This window comes from Astatotilapia calliptera, chromosome 15 (assembly GCF_900246225.1).
Source record: "Astatotilapia calliptera chromosome 15, fAstCal1.2, whole genome shotgun sequence".
NCBI classification, from domain to species: Eukaryota; Metazoa; Chordata; class Actinopteri; order Cichliformes; family Cichlidae; genus Astatotilapia; species Astatotilapia calliptera.
In genome coordinates this window covers 11429985-11451722 of record NC_039316.1, presented here as the reverse complement: position 1 = coordinate 11451722, position 21738 = coordinate 11429985, and the positions used below count along the sequence as shown (strand labels likewise).

General features: G+C 42.8%; 1 protein-coding gene across 1 annotated transcript; it reads left to right on the top strand.

The window, feature by feature from the left end:
* Positions 1-13670: 13670 nt before the first annotated feature.
* Positions 13671-19372, top strand: mycn (MYCN proto-oncogene, bHLH transcription factor). Its single transcript, XM_026143198.1, has 3 exons — positions 13671-14047; positions 14471-15107; positions 17375-19372. Exons 2-3 carry the CDS (start codon positions 14492-14494, stop codon positions 18172-18174), a joined length of 1416 nt encoding a protein of 471 aa, XP_025998983.1. The 5' UTR covers positions 13671-14047; positions 14471-14491; the 3' UTR covers positions 18175-19372.
* Positions 19373-21738: the final 2366 nt, after the last annotated feature.

Sequence of the window (21738 nt, the reverse complement as noted above, 5' to 3'; positions counted from 1 at the left end):
AGACAAACGAGCACTCACTAGATGCAGCAGGGCACAAGGCTGCTTTCTTGTTCTCTTAATTAACTACAAAAGAGCTTTCATTTTATGTTTTTTATGTTTATTTTCATATCTTGGGCCTAAATTTTGTGATTTGTGGCAGTCTTTTCCATCGGGCCAGTAACTCTGTAACTTTAGGAATGAGATTTGTGACATTTTTCTACCTATCCACCTTGACCTTTCATGTCCTTGCATTTGATTGCATTATATATTTGCCTAACCCTGATCTTGGTTGTTCAAAAGTGGGCTGTAACATAAAACAACTAGTATACACTATTGGGGATTTCTTTCCCAAAGGCAAGCTGTTTGTTTCTGACATAACACTGGTTTCTTTTCTGACCCCATAAAAGAGGAAGTTGTTGTCTTTTTCCCACAATTCATATTCTAAATAAGGTCAAAATATTGAACTAATGGCTTAAGGGATAAGGGATCTCTCCATCTTTTTAGCCACAGACGTTTTCTTGCGTCTTTACACTCAGAATGAGGCATGTTTTAGTTCATTTTAAGTCTGAAAACCTTTTGTAGGGTTTTAGCTTTTGGAGTAATTACAAGATTTATGAGCTGCAGCAACACATTCTGCAAAGAAGGTTGAAATAAGGTCTAACAAAGACGTATACTCAACATGACAACACTTTTTAGGTGTTTTTGAAAATAACAGGAGAGGGGACTGAAGAGGACGAAAGATTAAAAAAAAAAAGATAAAAGACGCACGCATACATGTTTCTTGTAAAGCTTGCAGCAGATATGACATTACAGTGGCAGACACACCTGTCCCATCTTTAAACAAATTAATGTGAAGTATAAAACCAGAATACTAAAGCCCTCATGGGTGATGATGACAGGAGGTAGCATATGCATCTATGCCATATAGATTGCTGAGGTATGCTTGCAAAATTGCATTTGGAATATATCAAAATTAACTGGATCAAATATAAAATTGTGGTGATCGTGGCTCAAGAGTTGGCCGTTCGCCTTGTAATCGGAAGGTTGCCGGTTCGAGCCCCTGCTTGGACAGTCTCGGTCCTCGGGCAAGACACTTCACCTACTGCCTAGTGGTGATGGCCAGAGGGGCCGATGGCGCGATATGGCAGCCTCGCTTCTGTCAGTCTGTCCCAGGGCAGCTGTGGCTACAACTGTAGCTTGCCTCCACCAGTGTGTGAATGAACAGTGGAATTGTACAGTGCTTTGAGGGTCTTGAAAAGTGCTATATAAATGCAATCCATTATTATTATAAAATTGTGACACTTTGAGGTGTGAAAAGGGATCCAGTCTCCTGCATTCCCACCCTGACCATTCCCATGCAGCGATGCTGAGGGTGCTTGCAGGCTAGCAACAACCTGGGTGGCAGACTGAGGTCTGGCACTGCAGCTTGCTCACGCTAATCACGTTGATTGTTGCGATTACAGACCATTTCCCCTCCTAGTGTCATGCTGCAACTTACTGACCTGGATCTAACAGGAAGTCCTGCTCGCCATAGGCAATCTGTCTTCCTGTTCTCCTCCATCCAAGTCCTCACCACCCACCCATCTACCAAAAACACCCACTCCCTCCCTCCTTTCCGCAACTCAAACACAATCAGTCCAAAGGTAACTTAGGGACTGTTTCCTCAACCCTTTGCCAAGCATGTCATTGCCAGGAGGTTTACTAGAAACTAGCTCTCTCACACACACAAACATACACATTCTAATATTGTGTCTACACTTCCCTTTTGGCCAGCTTCCTCTTTTTCACTGGGGGCTTGCAGTGGGATAAAGTCTTCCCTGTTCCTGTGTGGCCAGCAGGCATGCAGATGTTTGTGCCCTGCTCTTTGCCCATATGTTTATCAGATCACCGTGATGTTTCATAATCTGCGCTATAAGCACTGAGCAGATAACAGGCCCTTTGATTTGGGCCTGATTTCCCCTTATCCCCCATGTTAAATTTAGCACAGTGATTACTAAGTGAGATAATGGGCCTCGGTGGCCTCGTGGAAATCTTATGGGACACACACATACATACAGACACACACACCGGTCCTGCTTGGAGGATGTGAGTTTGTATGGTCAGAAAAGATGGAAGTGTAATGTCCAAGAATGTAACAGTCAGAGATGCCGATTATAAGATACAGCTACAACAGTTTATCACATCTCTTTTCAAAGGAACCAGGTGATTCTTCAGTTCTGGCAAAACTTCAGTTGATTGCAATATCATATTATTTGTTTGCAACATAACAGCATATCATTATTGTTTCAGAGGCACAGTCCCATCAAGCCTCTTTGTAAGACACAGTTGCTAATTGGTAAATTCCAGTGTTTCCAGTCCCATTGCCACAGGCGGGTGGTACTATAAATAGGATGCCACCACAGCAGCAAGTCATGAAATGTCATTTCTTCTAAATATTCGATGATCGGCTGCAAGGGGTATTATTGTAAAGTGTAACTGAGTGGTAAGGCTCATAATGTGTAAAAGTTTGTTGGGATGTTTCGATTGGCTGAGCAGCTCCTGTAAGTGCAATGTATAGGTGGCCCAGTACTTTTGTCCATATACTGTAACAACTCTTTCTTCAACTCCTTCTGCAGCTCAGGAGGTAGAGCAGGTCATCTGCTGGTTGAAAGTTGGTGGTTTTATCCCTGCCTCCCCCAGTCTGCATGCTGAATATCCTTGGGGAAGATAATAACCCCAAGTTGCTCTCCGATGCATCCATTGGAGTCTGAATGTTAGTTAGAAAGCATAGAAGTGCTTGTGTGAATGTGGCATGTTGTATAAAGCGCTTTGAGTGCTCCGGGAGAGTAAAAAAGTGCTATATGAGGATCAGTCCATTTACCATTTGCTGGACATGCATACTCTGCATATTCAATAAATGAACAAAAAACAATCCTCACACATCCTCCTCATCTTGTGGGAAAGGTGCAGAGAAATAATAGTTTGCACACAGCAGAATTACAAATTCCTTATTTATTGCATGACGGTAACACCAGGCAACATCATCTTAAATCGCCTGAGAACAGCCACATGACCATGACTAATACCAATAACATCCAATCAAGCACCAGATCTTATACAGGACAAGTATATTGATAAGATTCTTCTAATCTAAAGATTACACTGAAAAATTACACTGAAATAAAGAAAAGAAAAAGAAAACGTGATGCTATTAAAAATGTATTTCCTTCAGTCTCATCAGTTTTTTTTTACCTGCCTTACCATGACTTCCACCTTAAACTGATTTCTTTTCGGTCCAGGTACAGTTTGTCATAACAGTTTGATAAATATAAATATACGTATACATATATATATTTAGAGAGAGAGAATATATATAAAAGATTGCTAATTACATACCTTAAAAAGAACACAGGCACTTAAAGAGGAAAAAGGAGGAGGAAACGTTGGCATGACCTCACACAAAAATGCAGCTTAATTGATTAGTGAATCACATGATGGAAGTCAGAAAAGATGGAGGAAGGGGGGAAGGCTGTCGAGAAAGTTTTTTTTAGAAGGGAAGGGTGAGGCTCTTGACCTTGTGGAGGGCATAAAGGTCACAGGCCTGTAGGCTACTGGTGCCTGTCAGGAATTCATCCGCAAAGACCTTCCGTTCCAACACAATCACATCAATTGACAGCAAAGGATGATCAATGATGACAAGACAGGGCGATCTGATGGGTCAGTGGGTTGTAGTGGTAACACAGTGTCCCTGAATCTTGAATATTAATCATCCCATTATCTCTTTCTCTGATTATGTCTGCCACTTGTTCATCTCACAGTGTGTTTCTGTCCATTTCTTACAGTATGTGCATTTCTGTGCGTAACATCCATGTGTCATATAAACAAATGAGCATTGCATTCCAGCAGGTGGCATGCCTTTAATTTCCATGCGCACTAAACCATGAACAGATGGAACAGCATGGTATGTCTGGCATATTACCTTGTTGGTGGTCAAACTGAACTCGATGCCCTCTACGTTCATTTTCCTGCAGCGCAACTGTCCTTTGTGAGGAGACTCAAAGTCACTGAATGCACAGAAAGAAAGAAATGTGCAACTGGGAGCTACATACTAATGCTCTTCTGTTCTTTTACCTCACGTGAGGTATTTATATCCCCAGCTTTCATTTCAAACTTCATAAACTTCAAAACACATCATGCAAACAAAGCCTCTATATATAATGTGCTTTGCATACATTGCACATTTTTAATCTAAGTGTCTAATGCCAACGGGAATTGACATTTTTTGTTGCTTACAACAATCATTTTTGTGTGCCAGGCATGCTTTCATATTAAAAGCTTAAGGGAGGATGATGTGAGAGTGAGGGGAGGAGAGGAAAAGAGAAGAAATAAACCAAGGCTGCCACATGCCTGTCAATACTCCAACCGAAGCCAATTCTCTAGAGACCATCAGGGACCGTCAGTGGGAGCATCACTATGACAACGCCTAGACCCCCAAAATCAGGACTTCAAAAGTGGAAAGGCGTCCCACTGAGTGAGTGGGGGACCACCTCCTACAGTCATTTACATCTCATTAGGAAATAGCTGCCGTTTAGCAACGAGGCGCTTAAACACACGCTTATTCCATACCGTACACATGCTACTGGTATATGCTACTCTTATTGTATTTCATACATTAGGCATAACCAGTTTTTAGTCCAATACATGGCACATTAGCCTGCTGAAAGTATGTATTAAAAGATGGGCACACTGTGGTTAAAAAGGGATGGGCACGGTTAGGTAGGCTGAGATATTTAAAAAATGCTTGTGCTCAGCTGGTACTAAAAGAACCCAAAATATGCCAAGAAAATATACCCACACGCCATTACTGGCAGTAGCTGGCTGAACTGTTGAGACAAGGCAGGATACAAGCTTTAATATTGCTTAAAATCCTCACCATACCATCCAAATATTGCAGCACAACTGAGACTGATCTGAGTAGGCAAGTTTCTTTAATCTTCTCTTGTCTTCTGTTGTAAATTGTAGCCTCAGTGTTGTGTTCTTAGCTTACAGGAATGGCACCTGGTGTGATCTTCTGGTGCTGTAGCACAGCGGTCCCCAACCCCCGGGCCTCGGACCGGTACCGGTCTTGAGTTGAGGCTCAGGTGTGAAATGTATGGTTTTCAGGGTTTTTATCGATTTTCAGCGTCATTTTGTTACCGTTTTTATCGTTCACTCGGTTTTCCTGGGTGTTTTCACGTGTGTTATGAATAAATCTTCTTTTTTTCGGTACCGGTACTAGTTTTATTTTGTTGTATTTATCCGTGACACCTTAAAGGCCGGTCCGTGAAAATATTGTCGGGCATAAACCGGTCCGTGGCGCAAAAAAGATTGGGGACCGCTGCTTTAGCACATCTGCTTCAGGGTTTCGCATGCTGTGCATTCTGCAATCCTTGGTTGTAACAAGTGGATTTTATGAGTCACCTCATTATCAGATTGAAGCAGTCTGGCCAGTCTCCTTGGACCTCTGGGACCAACAAGGCATTTTTACCCAGAGAGCTGTCACTGGATATTTTCTCTTTTTTGGATCATTCATGTAAATCCTGGTGATGGTTGTTTGTGTGAAAATCCCAGTAGAGGAGCAGTTTCTGAAATACTCCAACTAGCCTGTCTGGCATATACCATACCACATTCAAAGTCACTAAACTCCCCTTTCTTCCTAATCTTGATCCTCGGTTGGAACTTTAGCAGGTTGCCTTGACCATGTCTACATGCCTCAATGCATTAGATAGCTAATGCATTTTTTTTATTTGAAGATTTTGTCAATCAGTTGATGAATGGATGTAACTAATGAAGTGGCCAGTTACTGTATGTAATGTAATCATTAGACATTCATGCATTTATAGGTTTTTCCAGACTGTGCATCTCTACTACATTTCATTATAGCTTCAATTATGCAGTTTTAATTTTCAGTTTTACCAAATAATTTATCATAATGTATCGTTCAATATTCTTACCTTATGTGTCTTAGTGTGGTGGCAGTTCAACAGACCTAACATTTGGTGGTTAAAATTATGAGCTCTGAATACTGTCGGAGGGTCCAGCACAGGAGGAAAGAATCACTCATCGCAGAGACAAATGGATCCTTTGCCCACTGATAGCTGGACGTTGCTAGCACAGACATTTTTCTGGACGGCCGACTTCCTGTTTAGGCCAGAGTTCAACAAATCACCAATGATATCATTAAAACGGTGCTAACGACACTACTTCCTGTCAACACAACCATTCACTTAAAATTTATTACATTGGTTTCCTTTGCTTGCCTTTGCGAGCAAATAATTCTTCTTTCTTCTCTTCTCTTTTTTGTCTTTCTTCTTCTCCTTTCTTCATTTTCTCTCTTCTGCTCAACCCCTTCCTAATTCTCGTAAGTCACACTAATCTGACTAGAGCAGACCGACAGGATGGATCATGTCTGCAGGAAGCAAAAAGTTCTCGGTTTTTTTCAGTCTCTTCAAACTGCACATTGATGATCTCAAGGGTGATATATAGACCAGGAGGCTGGGAACCCAACCCTCGAGGAGGAATGTATTTAGACACGCACATACGTGCATAAACAAATGTTCACATGTGAACACACACGCAGACGCACTGTGGGCCTCTCCTGCCGGAGGTGTTGAAATGCTTGCAAGTCTTGAAATGCCAGTTGAGATGCTAAGCTCTCCTTTCACACACTGTGCAGCAAGAGGCAAGAAGCCTGACAAATGGATGCGTTGAAACATATTAACCATCTCCCTTTGTGAGCAGACAAACATTTAGTCTTGCTAATGACCCCTGAGGATCAAAACAAACGCAAGGAGATAAAGACGGGCCGAGGAGGAGGGGGGGATGCTAAAAAGAGCTCATTGACCTCCATCAGAGCTTTCCCAGGTTCACTGGGGCCAAGAGCTGGTACTGTGCAGATTATCTGTTTATGAATATACATAATATGGAGGGGAAGTGAAAGATTTTAATACCTGTTCATAGACATGAGGGTGGTGTTAGGGAACATGCAGTGCTTGCATGTGTGAGGTAAAGACAAATCCAAACAAAAACTTTTGATATCGCTGTCTCCATCGGTGTTCATCAATAAACAAGTCACTTAGCGTAAAGCTATCTAGCTCCATTTCCCCCTTCAAAACCCACATGACCGTTTATCTTGAGTCACAGTCAAGCTGGTAATGTTATCATTACACAAATGCATAATGCCTTATCTGTCCCGCTATCAAAACTAAGCAACAGCTGCACTAACCAGTCAGTGGAGGTCACCCGCAGTCATGAATGTCACTTTCAGCACGTGTACTGCTGATTTGTTAGCACACAAAACAAGATCCGTTAATGTTTTAAGATAGCCTGTGTTGAAATGCTGTGTTAAACAAGGCTATTGTGGTTGCTGCTGCAAAAAACTGAAGAAGGAAAGTTTATATTTGTAGGATATATTTGTTTATATTTGTATTTGTAGGATGTGCACAAAATGAAAATGAGAGTGGTGAAACTGAGGTATTTTGGGTTGAATTCTGGCAGCAACCTTAACCTTTTTAATAGTAAGAGAAGCAGAAAGCAGGTGTAAACACCGCACTGAGAGTGTTTGTGGTAAACGTATTTGAAACAGCTGCCTGTTTGCATATTCGGGAGATAGCAAACATTATTAAAGTTCAATTGGAGGTGTGATTTTGTCCAACTCATCTGGGAACCGGACGTTTGTCATTCATTCCAGTCTAATCTGCTGGACACTCTTTAAGAAGCTGATGAATTCGAAAAAGAAACAAATAAGAACCGAAATTGTTGTCAGATGATTGTCACTGGTTTTAAGAATGCATTTTTGTATACGTTCCCTCTTTTGCTCTTCACGTGGACTGCTTAATTGCATGCAACCAAAGACTGCTCAGATGTGATTGGTCAACAGTATTTGGAAGAGAAACAAAAACCAGAAACAAATCTTGTCATCTTACAAATATCTGCATATTCATTACATACGGATTATTCTCCACTGGAATTTATTGGGGTGTCTCTAAGAAGCTCACTACTTAGTTTCTAAATGTGTCTGTCCTAAGCAGGTGGTCCATGTTTGTCCAGCTCTTTCCAAAAAAACAGGTGTGTGCTACAGCCAAATGTACCCCGATGAGAATGCTCAGAATGAACTAAAACAGTGACACTGCTGTCTAAAAACACAACAACGAGCTGAAAGACACTGCTGAGTCAGGTGGCCATTCTCTCTTTCTAATGAGCAGGCATCGGAGAGTTGCTTATTGTATGGCTTTTCTTATCAGACTGGAGTTTATTTAACAGTCTGTGGTTTTTCTGTGTGCGTGTGACTGATACCCACACCAATATCAGTTAAATAAGGCTTCCTTCCCCTGATTCACAGCTCCACAAACACACCAAAATCCTCCCTTTTTTCCACAAGAGAGCAACAATGGGCCTATAAAGCTGTCAAGGCAAAACTGAATTTACACTCACCACTTTAAACGGCTAAGCCCTGCTCCCAGGCTGTGTCTGGCGAGCTTTGTGTAAATAGGTGCAGCGGGGCCGTGGGCGCGCGTTTTCCCTGTGATAGTGTCCAAGTGATGGAGTGATGGATAAATTTCCCACCTTTCTGTGAAAAGATCAGATCAGACTCAGTGGATCACATTAGCGTGACCCATGCTGTTAATTTATCTCATATTGATTTCCAATTGTGCATCGTTGGGAGGCCTGGAGTTTGTTTTACGGTCGCGACTTGATCCATAACTTGCAATGTGATCCATGCCACAACAGCGATGGACAATTACACCCAATTCTGCATCCTATTTTACGCTTTATGGGAACTGTTGAAAACCAGAACTGATCAATTTAATGAATAAATAAACAACTCCCTGATACGGGAGATCTACGATGTAGGTAACATCTGGTCCCACTTTCACAATGGGATTGTTCCTCAGTGCAAACACCTTTTGAAATCTTTTTCTTTAACATCATCAAAAAAAGGTGAAAACCCAAACAAAAAAAGTAGATACTCATATCACTTTATCTCTGAATAAGCTCCCACACTGTGGCTGGATGCCTGCTCATCAATTGCATGACATCTTTTTATGCATTCCTGAGCTGACACTGGCAAGTAAAGATCCTAACAGTTGATGTGTTTCTGTACTCCCCTGGCAGCAACCTTCAATGAAGCCAAGCTGTATCTTTTCTCACACTGAGATATGATGACATTACCTGTAGTTACAATGGCTTTGCTTTTGAAACATAGTCATGCAAATTTGCTTTTATGTTGCAAAATATTTTCTGTGGCTTTCTAGACTTTACGTGGAAATGTCTCCCAGGGGGTCAGTGTGCTGTTGTATTCTCTCGCACCTTCAAGGATCTCGGAGCACGACAAAGGAAGCATTAACCTGGGTGGAATAGATTGCAGTAGAAAACCTGAAAATAATATTCAGAAGCATTACTCAAGTGGAAAAAGTGATGTTTACATGCTTCATGAATCATGTGATGTGCCGAGTTTAATTGCACAGGTAGACCTGTAGGCATACTTAAGACACAGTTTGAGGGCAAGATCTAACAAGACACTTCTTCACACAGACACACGTTTGGCACTCTCAAAATGTAATATCTAAAGGCCAAACTACTTCCTCAGCAAGTTTATTCTTCCCAAAATAGTCCTGATGGGAAAACAAGGACCAAAAATAGACATGGGAAAACAAACATTTTTCCAAGCATATCTGTCATATTGGTTTATATGGCTTTCTAATGGTCGAAAAATGTTTTTGGCGGGGTTTTTCACCGAGGAATGGCAATAGAAATCTCATAGAAATTCCTCAGGGCTTTGTTGCAACTCGCTCCTTCTTTCCCTTACAAAGTTAAGTGTCTTACAAAATCCTGGTGAAGTCATAACTGGCGGCAGCATTAAAAATAAAAGGCTTCCTTTAACCTGAATCATCATCTGCTGCATGTGAACGGTCAGATTCCACTCAGGACTTTTGGAAGAGACACGCGTGCTCCTTAACAGAAAATCAACCACGGTGTCCATGCATGACATTTGGCTGGCCTTAAACTGCATGCTAGCTTGACTCTAAAGAGGATTAAAAACTCATAAAGCATAAATTATATATTACACTGTCCTCTTGAACCAGTGCCAAGAAATAAAGAAAAAAAGGGTGAATCAGTAACTTCAAATGAGACTGAAGCGGTTGGATTTCTGTGAAGGTTTCTGTTAAAGGTGCAGTGTGCAGGGGGATCGATTGCTATAAGCAATAAGAAAGGGGTTAGTACTTTCCTAGATCAAGCTATTGGTAAATGGCTGTGATTGGCTGTTTCACTGCTAGGCATTTGAAAAAGGGCATGTTGCAGCCTTATGTTTCTTTTGGGGACTTAGCTAAGTTGCTTTTTACATCCTGACTTCTGGACACACACACACTAAAGAGAAATCTGTAAAAAAAAAAAAAAAGCACCAAAGCTCAAAGTTACATCAAGAGCCAAAACCTTTAAATGAGTTTATATTTGTTAAATACAGTTTCCGCAGGTTGATCATCAAACTCTGAAGGCATTCAAAAAAATCAGCCTTATTGGAGTTGACTGTTATACTGATATACCCATATCGTCTCCCAGCTGTTCCTCTACCCAATCTATTCTAGCTCTACAGATGTAGCAGGCCCTTTTACTTGAATCGTTACATTTTGCACCTCTTTGTTTCTACAGTAGCCTAAAATGGGCAAACCAAACACTGGCTCTAAAGAGAGTCTCCTGCATGTGTGTGTTTGTGTATGTGTGCATTTTTAGTGAAATTTCCTTAAAACATTTGTGAGGGGAGGGTGAAGCGAAGGGCATTCTGGCTGCAGTCTGTAACCCTAACCACTAGATGCCACTAGATCTCAGACACTGCTTCCTCAGGTGGACCTTAGGGATAAGGTTACCACCTATTTTACCTTGGGCGGGTTAGGTAAATGTGAAGGTGTTGGGGGAAGGGGTGGGTGTGTAGGCTCTGCTGTTTAGGTGTGGTCTATGGGATGGGGGACTTGCTGGAGCTGAAATCTAATGGTGTGGATCGAGAACAAATACGGCCTCTTCTTGGAATTGGTTTGTTTTAGCAGAGGATTGCCACTGTGCAACCTGACCTGACACGATTACAGAAAAAGAGACTCAATGCCTTACACAGACTGAGCAGAGCACAGGTTAATTTATGACCTGAAATTGCTGGATTTGTACAAGGATTTTCTAGTGATGACACTGTGAAACGACTGTCTCGACTCTAAATACACCTTAAAGATGTAGATACTTGCAAAAACATGCTGAAATACCCATATGAAACATACAGATTTTCAATATCACCGGGCAGGAGTGATTTAAAACAGAAGCCTAGTTTAAATTAGGACTTAAAGTCAATAAACCATGTGTTTTAATCATACACATCTAACATACATGTATACAATGTTTTAAATAAGTAAACAAGTCTGTATTTCATTTCCAAAACACTCAAGGAGAACATACACCGTGGAAGGCTTGTGAATATTTGCAAGTCATGGTGATGTGATCACGTATACTATATCTTCAAGTCCACTACATCACTGAATGTTTGCTCTGAATGATATGTGACATCAGTAAGAATCAACACACACGTACGCAGCCATCACACACACACATTCTGATGCGCACAATTCAAATATTAATATCGTATGAGTGCTCTCTGACCGTACACAGCCTGTCAAAGCAGTAGAATTTACTCACAACATGCTTGTATTTGCGCTATCCACTGGGGTGACTTATGAATCTTTTATCAAAACTGGCCTAATTGCTTAACCATCCATGTCCCGGTCCAGTGGTGAATGCTGGGAGGGGGCACTGGGCATGCAAATTGTCATAAAAACAAGGAAAGCATTATTCCTCCAGCATTTTTCCACCTCTGGCAAATCTGTCTTTTTGTCTATGTAATTATGGATTCTAGTGAGCTACATATTAAGCAACACATTAATTTATAGTTGACAACTTCAGGGAAAGAGCTGGAGTTGCCTCTTTATCTTATTTAGGCTGGGAATGAGAATAGCTTTCTTCTGTTATACTTCAAATAACAGGTGATAACATTTTAAGAACATCTGGGCAATTTCAATGCAAAGAAATGTGTGTGTGCATTTCTTCATCTCATCTGGTTCAGCAAGTGTTTTAACTCTATGCCAAGACACTTCATAACACCATGAAACCAGCATTACTTTTCTTTGACAGTTTGTTGTTTTTTTTTGGTCCATAGGAGCAGTAAACAGCTTCCTGTGCTCAACTGATCCACAGTGGACAATAAATAAATAAATAAATACAAAAAAAACCCTTTCCCTTCTGTTCTCACTCCCACTCGCTGCCCTGTTTCACAGCAGAGGAAGCTGCCGAAGGGTCAAGCTCAACAGTAGTTTGAGAGAAATAAAAAGGATCTAACTGGCAAGAACCATGATTTCATGGCGTTTCTTACTCCAAACCCCCATCTCTCCATGTTCCTGGGAGCTGCATAAAAAGTCCCAGGAAACTCCCTACTACTCCGTACACCAAACAGCTGCAGATTCTCACTTTTCGCTGGCTTTAGTCCTTTGAACTCAACCTCAACCCCTCACAAAAAAAAAAAAAAAAGTTTGTTGATAAACTAAAATGGACTTTTTCTGTTATGAAATGTCTGGTAGCTCTAAATTTAAAACATCATTTTTTTTTATTCATTAAGAAATATATCATTGCAGTCACGTGTATGATTAATATCAATTGTTCATAAGAGGAAAAAAGGATAGAATCTCAAAATATTAAATGCTGTTTTTATCATCTTCCATTGTTTGTCTGAAAATAACTGGAAGCCGTCATTCTTCCTGCCCACAGCTGGCGTTGAACCGGAATCTGCTTTGTAAACGTTTTCTCTGCAAGTCAGTATCAGGACTGTGTGTGTACGCCTGTGCCTGTGCGCATAATTACAGATGCGCCATTCTTCCTAAAGCTGTCATTAAAAAGGGAACGGGAATGACTCCAACTACAACCACTGCTTGGGGTTACGTAACAAGCTCTTCTTGAATTTTGTCTTATCCCGGAGACAGCTGAAATCTCTCTTGCACAGCCGGTTGTCCCTGAAAATGCTCCTCCTTCAAACCCAGGAGAAGTTTGGTATTTTTCCCGACTTGCATTCTGTCTTTAATTTTGGCGGAGAGAAAAAAACCCGATCTGGTGTTTTTATGTCTTTGTCTTGCTCGCTCGGTCGTGTTAGAGCGCGTTTCCACTGTTGTTTTGGGGTGTGTCCGTGTGAGGGCGCAGTGAGCCCTACTTTGTCTTTCATCCTGAGATGCTGGTGGTCCACAGACAAAAGAGAAGATGGCATTTAGAGCTCTACAGGACAGCTACACGGCCAGGAGGGTTTGCTGTGCAGGAAAACATCTCTTAACATAATTTTGAATTACTGACTCGTGTTCGTAACAACTTAAACAAATACATAAACACATGGATTGCATTTATAAAGCTGAGTCTTACCCTGTTCTAAAATGAGTTTTATAAAAGATTAATGTATTATGTTGGTTTTTGTTACTTCCATCCCAGAATGTTTCTTCTTTTGTTTTATTTTGTTTTCTCAACTCAAAAACTCAATTAATAATCAATTAATTAATTTTAAACAGAGATAAAACACTTGGGGTAAAGCTCACTAACACCAGCTTGCACTTTGTTTTGCTTCTGCTTCAGTTTCCTATGACACCCCATTGAACAGATAAGACAGTTTGTCTGAGTGTATCAATAATGCATGATGAGAATACTCTCTCATTTACACTTTTCTTTTGCATCCTTTAACCTTTTTCATCCCCCCCGGCTTTCGTTCCTGCTCACGATGTTTAGGCTGTTTTCTCCATTCACCTTGAAAGAAAGCTCCTGTCTCCCGCGTCCATCAAAACGAAAGCCCGACCCCCGCTTTGAGAGGGAGGAGCTTCCTAGCGCTTTACTGAGTGTATAACACTCTGTGGCCATCCAGAAAGTGTGTCAGAGGACTGTGTTTGCTCCCAAAGTAGATGACTGCTCACATTCTGGTCTCTGTATTACTGACTGCGAGATACGAGAAATTTTTATTTCGTACATCATCCCAAGCCAGGACAAGGTGAGTGTCTTAACACTTCAGCAGCTTAACGTACGAGTGTTATTATTCTCTCCCATTTTAGGCAAAACATAGTGTCTGCTCGATTTCATTGTTGTCATTTGATTGATTGATTTTTTTTGGTAAGCATGCTTTTTGTTTCTTAATCTTTTTTCTTGGGGGGTCTTTAGCGAATCGTACGTCAAAAGTCATTTTGCACCGCCTGTGCGTCATGGTCACATTTACGCACATTCTCCTCTGAGATTTTTGTGGTTTTTAAACCCCACAAAAGAGTTAGTGCGGAATTCAGTCAAGCAGACTGGGTCTGTGTGTGGGCTTTGGCTCATGCTCTTTCTACAGTGCCGTTTTCAGGTGTGATAGAGGAGAGAAGGAATGTGACGAGACGCTCTTTCACTGAGGACTAAATCATCTTTTGTCTCTTCACAGGTTTTTCGATTGTGGGATAGAATGCCGGCGATCATAAGTAAAAACTCCGATTTGGAGTTTGACTCCTTACAACCGTGTTTCTATCCGGATGAGGACTTCTACTTCTGCGGTCCCGACTCTGCGCCACCGGGGGAGGACATCTGGAAGAAATTCGAGTTGCTGCCCACTCCGCCCCTCTCTCCAAGCCGCGCCGCGCTACCGGGAGAGCCGGCAACTGCCTCGCTGGAAGCAGACCCCCTTGGCTTCGGGTTAGGGGACCCACTGGACTGGGCATCCGAGCTGCTGCTCCTGCCTGGGGACGATATATGGGGAGCATCCGACGATCTGTTCGGCTCCGCTTTGGATTCTAATCCCAACAGCATCATCATCCAGGACTGTATGTGGAGTGGCTTTTCTGCCAGGGAAAAGCTGGAACGGGTGGTTACGGAGAAACTCGGCAAAGCTATTTCCACGGCGACAGCAGGCAGCAGGAGTGTGTGCGTCAAGGCGCAGGAGGTGGTGAGCCGCAACTCGATGTCAGAGTGTGTGGACCCCACAGTAGTGTTCCCTTTCCCGATCAACAAGAAAAACAGCACCAGGGACTCATCTGGGACCATTAAAACATCCACGGTGCACGGGAGCGCGCCTAATGACTCTGGTAAGGATTTGAAGACGTTGTTATTATTATTATTATTATCATTATTATTATTATTATTATTATTATTATTATTATTATTATTATTATCAGTAGTAGTATTGTGTTGGTTGTTGTCGTTGCTGTTGTTTTTGTTGTAAGCCCCTACCCTAACAAATCGGAGTGAGTGCAGATTGTTCATATGACTGGTCTAGAATCGGATTACCTCGTTAGACATAACACACACACACACACACACACACACACACACACACACACACACACACACACACACACACACACACACACACACACACACACACACACACACACGATCGCGCAGTGGAGTAGTGACACAGTGAACGAGGTTTATGTAATCAACAAGGTCTCCATCCGGCAGATGGCGGTAAAATGGGGAATTCTGTGACTTACTGAACTCAGCTGGCATCTGAGCAAAACAAAAAGACATCACACACACACACACACACACACACAGTCAGACCAGGTTGTGGGAGGAGATGAAAAGGTGTTTAATAATGCGATGAGCTGATAAAGTGTCAGGTTCACGGTACCGTGAACGCTTTCATTACGCATGAATTGAGGGACAATTTGCGCACAGTGGGTGACAAACTGACACTTACTCCACAGTCTGAGACAGACAGTCTGAGCCAACTGCCGCCCGACATGAGGGGATATCTAAAATTAATACTCAGAAAGAGAAAACAAGAAATAATGTCTAAAACGGAAATACGGGATTTGTGTCAGGATCATAATGTTAGATGTGTTTAGATTGGGTAATGAATGTTATGTGTACTTAAAAACTAAGACTTCCATCACCGGTCTTTTATAAGTTCCCTAAACAAACACCAGCCCTTATCAGCGTGTTTTCGTTGTGGAACTGTAGTACAAAGCCCCCCAGCTTGGCACAGAGGATAGACTCAGCCAACCTTGCCAAACACCTCCTCTACAGCGAATAAAAGAGGACGGAGGAGAGCTTCTTTTAGGCGTGTGTGTGCGTGTGTGTGTGGGAGGGGGGTGACAGCTTTGAACAAGCGCTCCATCTCGACAGCTGTCTCCCTGGCGCCCCTCCAGGTCTGGAGCTTAAAGGGTGGTGATCCGATCGCCTGCCGCCCCACCGTCCAGCGCACACTGCCGCCCCGATGCGCTTCTGGCGTTTGAAGCGACCCATTCTTCGTTGTGCAGCACGCCTTCTGCACTTTTACATTAAGGGGAAACTGACCCTAAAAGATAAACTGTGAGGACCCCCATTTAAAAAAACAAACAAACAAAAAACAGAAGCAGTTCGCAGGAAAAGCAGGGTCAGGCACTGCTCCTCTTCATTTTCCTGTTTACAAACTGAAACTAATATCTGCTCAGACATGAATTGACTTTCTTCTCTTTATATTCCATTCCACCTCAATTAAAGAGTTGTTCCATTCTGAATTTCAAACAACAAGAGCTAAATCTCAGCCACACATGTGGCAAAATCAGGGACACCCCCTCATCCAGCCAGCTGTGGCCAGCTTTGTTGTGATGACAGGAATAACATCTGTGTGTGTGTGTGTGTGTGTGTGTGTGTGTGTGTGTGTGTGTGTGTGTGTGTGTGTGTGTGTGTGTGTGTGCAGCATGTGTTCAGACATTCTGGTGCAGTAGTGTCTGAAGTGGGTTACCATAAGCTGTAAAATGCCACACTCCTCAGATGCTCCTGAGCTGATAATGGGAGCCATTATAACAAAGGCATTTTAATGGGGTCTCACGCTCTGCTTCTGGTTGGTCACTTCTTGTCACCTCCAAAAGCACCCGTGGATGATAAGGGTCACCTGCTCATCTCAACATTAGCACATGTATTAAGATCAAGAGCTCAGGTGGAAATGAGGTTTTTAACTTTAGAGGTCAGAGTTAAACCTAAGTTCTTAATGCATCTGATTCTACTGGCACACTTTCAGTGTGAGTGGAGGTGTGCCGATAGACTGAAAGCACCAGACTAAAGCTGTCTTATCTCCAGAGAAGATTAAGAAAGTTTTGAATAAGGGAGGGAGAATGAAATGCAGAAATCCAGCCTGTCTGCTCAGCGCTGACACTGAACGTGTCAATTCCTGCAGAATAGATTAGTTACCAAATGACTGACACTAAGCATTAAGAGGTTTCTGCTTGTGCAAACAGTATTGAGCAACATTCTTTCTCCTACACCTTGATCTCGCTCACATGTATACCTGCCACTTGCTGGCACACACAGATGGAATAGTGCTGTGTCAGAGCAATTAATCACTCACGTTGTTTTCTTTTCTCAGAAGAGGAAGACGAAGATGAAGAAGAGGAAGACGAAGAAGAGGAAGACGAAGAAGAGGAAGACGAAGAAGAAGAAGAGGAGGAGGAAGAAGAAGAAGAAGATGAGGAGGAGATTGATGTAGTCACAGTAGAGAAGAGGCGCTCTACAATCACCAAGGCATCACCCATGGCGTCAGGCACTGTCACCATCTCTGTACACCCCAAAAGTCAAGATGCAAAAGGAATAGTCTCAGGGTCCGGTTCCGGTGTGGTGAGTCGATTCGTCAGCCGGGCTCCTCAGGAGCTCATCTTGAAGAGAAGTTCAGTCCACCAGCAGCAACATAACTACGCAGCCCCCTCACCCTATGCTTCAGACGATGACCCAACCCCGCCTCCAAAGAAGCAAAAGATGTCTGATGCCCTGCGCCTTCCTTCCAGAACCATCTCTTCATCCTCCTCATCTTCCTCCTCATCCTGCAGTTCAGTCACCAGCACATCAGGGGTGCGCAGCAAGCGCAGCTCCAGCGGGGACAGCAGCCCGAGAGGCAGCTCCGACTCAGAGGACAGCGAGCGCCGACGCAACCACAACATCCTGGAGCGCCAGCGCCGCAACGACCTGCGATCCAGCTTCCTGACGCTGCGCGACCACGTGCCGGAGCTGGCGCACAATGAGAAGGCGGCGAAGGTGCTCATCCTTAAGAAGGCCACTGAATATGTGAACTCGCTAGAGACGGAAGAGATGAGGCTCCAGCAAGAGAAAGAAAGGCTCCAGGTCCGGAGGCAACAGCTGATGCGCAGGCTGGAGCACGCAAGGACTCGCTAACAGACAAGTGCTACAACACAAACACTCACAATATACCCTGGACGACCCCCCCCACCCCCACCCCTCTGCATCAACTCAAGTCTGATACACAAGAAGATGCACACAGAGGCCTTCATATTTGTTGCACACGTGCACACACCAACACAACATCTCAGAGGATGTTTATGTTCAGATGTCAACACACACCTTGGAGGGGCGGGGTGCCGGGGGCGGGGGGATGCTCGGACTTTCACTGCCGCCACTTTTTTTGCACATTTGTTGACGTTAAGAATGTTTAGGGTTTACTTTTTTTCAATCCAGTCACATTAAAGAAAGATTAAAAACGCACACACACACACACACACACACACACACACACACACGAAAAACAAAAAAGCATGAGGAAGGAGAGAGGACACTTTTTTTGGTCTTCCCTTCTTCTGTTTTTGAAAAAATATAATTTCTATTTGTACTTTTTTTGTACTCACTGTGACACCAGCCTGGAATCTAGTTATTCCCACAGGGACGGGTGTTGGAGGGCACTTTGCTTGGAGAGTTCATGTACAAGAAGAAGTGCACACTTACTTTGCCTTCACCACTGCAAAACTGAAAAGACTGATGACTGAGGTGTCACATAAACAATGCCACTACAGGTCCTCTTTCCCTCACTCTTCTCACACTGGTGCTCAAACCAAGTCAGTGGATGTATAACTGCGCACCTTGCTAGCCGACACTTTTGTATATAACAATAGTGTACAGACAAAATACACTCAGATCTGCCTTGTTTTGTAATACAGTTTGTCCTTGTTCTTTTTTTATATATATATACACATGTCAGAAAGCTGCCAACATTTAGACTGGAAGTTTATATACCTTTAAAAGTACTGTAAGGCCTCAATTTTGAGAGTCATGAAACTTTGTAATATAACAATATATTGTTTTCTTTCTCTTCCCTTTCTTTGTATTGTATTATATTACTAATTCAACACACCTTTTATGCTTTTAGTGTGAACCTGATACATACTAAATTTGATACTTATATTTTCGTATGAAAATGAGTTCCTGGTAGATATCACTTTATCTCGTCATTTTTTCTTCTATCTCAAATAATTCTTTTGTACAGAAAATGTGTTCTATCCTCATGTACCTGGCCTTTTTTTCTTTCTTCCTTTTTTTTTGTTTATATTTGCTATCGGGTGCATAGAACTGGGTAAACAGATATAAGATGTTTGTTTTTTTGTGTTTGTTTTTTTTTTTTTTTCAATTTAAAATGTACATTTAGTGCTGCAACTCATAGCACTTTGAAATACCTCATTTTGAAAAATAAATAGATATCATAAAATCTTCATCTTTGCCTTTGTGGATTTTTTTTTTTTTTTAACCTCGTCACCCTTTCATATCTGCCTCAATCTGTTTACTTCCCTGTTTGCCTCCACATTTCTGTATTTGTTGTGCTGCTCTCAAAGACTCATCCTGACAAAGAAAGCGAGTGTCTTCTGAATGCTCTCTGTCTCCGCACCCTGCAGCTACCTCCCCCTGCATAGCCTCTCACACCCACCCACACACACACCTACACACTCACTCACTTCAGTTCACACACACACACACAGACACACACACCTCTCTATTTTCCTCTCTCACCAGCGCAGCTCTTCCTACTACATTGTTCAGGCTGTTGCTATGGAAACTGGAGCAGCTGCTGAGTGGCAGACACGAGAGTGAGGCTTTTATTTGTCTGTTAGTAGTCTGTGTATTTCTGCCCGAGTGTGTGTGTGTATGAATGCAAATGTGTGTCTACCTTTTGTTGTGGTCTGTGTGTGGCCCCGGCGCCTGATATCTCCGGTGTTGTGCGCTGCCTGCCACGATGCCAGGACAAGGCTGGATACTGTTTACCAACATAGGCCACATGGCTTTGCCCCTCCCCACCTGCTCTTCCCCTTTTTCTCTCTCCTCCTTCCCTCTGTGCATCCTGTGTTGGGCCTTAGCCCAAATATGCGCCTTTCACGAGCCTGTTCAGGCGCTCTCTGGAGATGGCTGAAAGAGAAATCTGTTGCCACGGTCTGTATAGCCATTTAGCACAGCAGTGTGCTCACAGAGGGTATAAGAAAGAGAGAAGTGCACTAATACAACATAAAATACACACTGCTGATGAATTGCAGTAATCCCTTTAAAAAAATAGATAGGACAACATGATCAATGATTGTTTCTCTTTCACCAAAAGTGATATATTACTTCCTTTCTAGAACGAACACTCCGGCGTTTAATTTTTCAGAAGCACAATTGTCATTTAGCTACTTGCAGAACCAAGATGGTCCTAAGGTATGAGGCCTATGTGAGAGACAGGGGTATATGAAGACAGATGACTTTGTTTGGGAGTTGAGACAGTACAACACTGAGCTTCTCAGTGGGGGAGTGGCACTGGTGGATTACATAACAGGGGTCTGGTGTCTTTGTGCATACTAACTGTAAATGTGTGCGTACAGGATAGGAGACCCTGTGTGTGCGTGCATGTGTGTGTCCTCTCATGGGACTTCCCCTTACCATCTGCCTAATGACTTATCCTGCCTGGTTATAGGATAAAAACAAGCTCATAGACAATAACGCAGAAAAATAAATGGGGGTAAAAAGAAAAACAACATATCACAGCAGAGAGAAGTTGTTTGGTTCAGATGGTAAGATTAACTTTAATTTCACCTCATAGTGTTCAGCACCAAACCCCCTGCCAATACAGATAAACCTGACTGGCTCAGATATGCTCATGCATTGTTTTACATGCTTCTTCTTGAATCTCACATGTTCCAGTTGCAATTTAACAACCTTTTCCCTTAACAACTTAGCCAACCTGACATTAGTGGGGTGGATATTACAGCTGACTTTGGGCGAGACTAAGGGTACACCCTTGACATGTCACCAGTCCATGACAGGGCTAACACAGAGCAACAGACAGCCATTCACGCTCCCTGCTAAGCTATCTGCTCTCTAAAATTAGGCTAATTGTTTTAGAAGGGAGTAGCCATCTTCTGCGTTAAACAGACATATGGCCATGGCTTTTGCCTGATTAATATCCATTATCTCTCTGCCCGCTGACTGCCTGGCCTGAACTGCTCAGACACACACACACACAGGCACACACACACACACACACACGATGCAACTCTAATGGGCTTAGACCCCACTGATGGATGTGCATTAAAGCTACACAGGAGATGGTGTGGCATGTTGCGGGTTTGTGTCATCTACTTTGAGATCTTCATTACCCCCGCCATTAAGACTAGCCACAACGTTTCCATTGTGCTGTTGGACACCAGATCTGTATTCAACATATTAACCTTCCTAAATGTAGGAATACAATAGCGTATGTATCCATGCACAAGTGTGTGTGTGTGTGCATGAAATGTGGCCAAGCTCTGCGCAATGGCATGCCCATCACACATGTGCCACAATAAGCTCCGTATGGCGAGAGCCCCTTTATCTGTGTGTGTCGTGCATGCGTGTAAGGGGCAGGGGATGGGGGTGAAGGGGTGTCACCATCTGTTATGGAGTCCAGCACGGTCGCAGGTGCTCAGAAATGGTGTGTGTTGGGCT

Excerpts from the sequence above, each read along its gene's own strand:
- mycn (XM_026143198.1), top strand. The coding sequence starts at position 14,492 with ATGCCGGCGATCATAAGTAAAAACTCCGATTTGGAGTTTGACTCCTTA. Across the intron at positions 15,108-17,374 it reads GAGCGCGCCTAATGACTCTG|AAGAGGAAGACGAAGATGAA; the intron begins GTAAGGATTTGA and ends TTCTTTTCTCAG.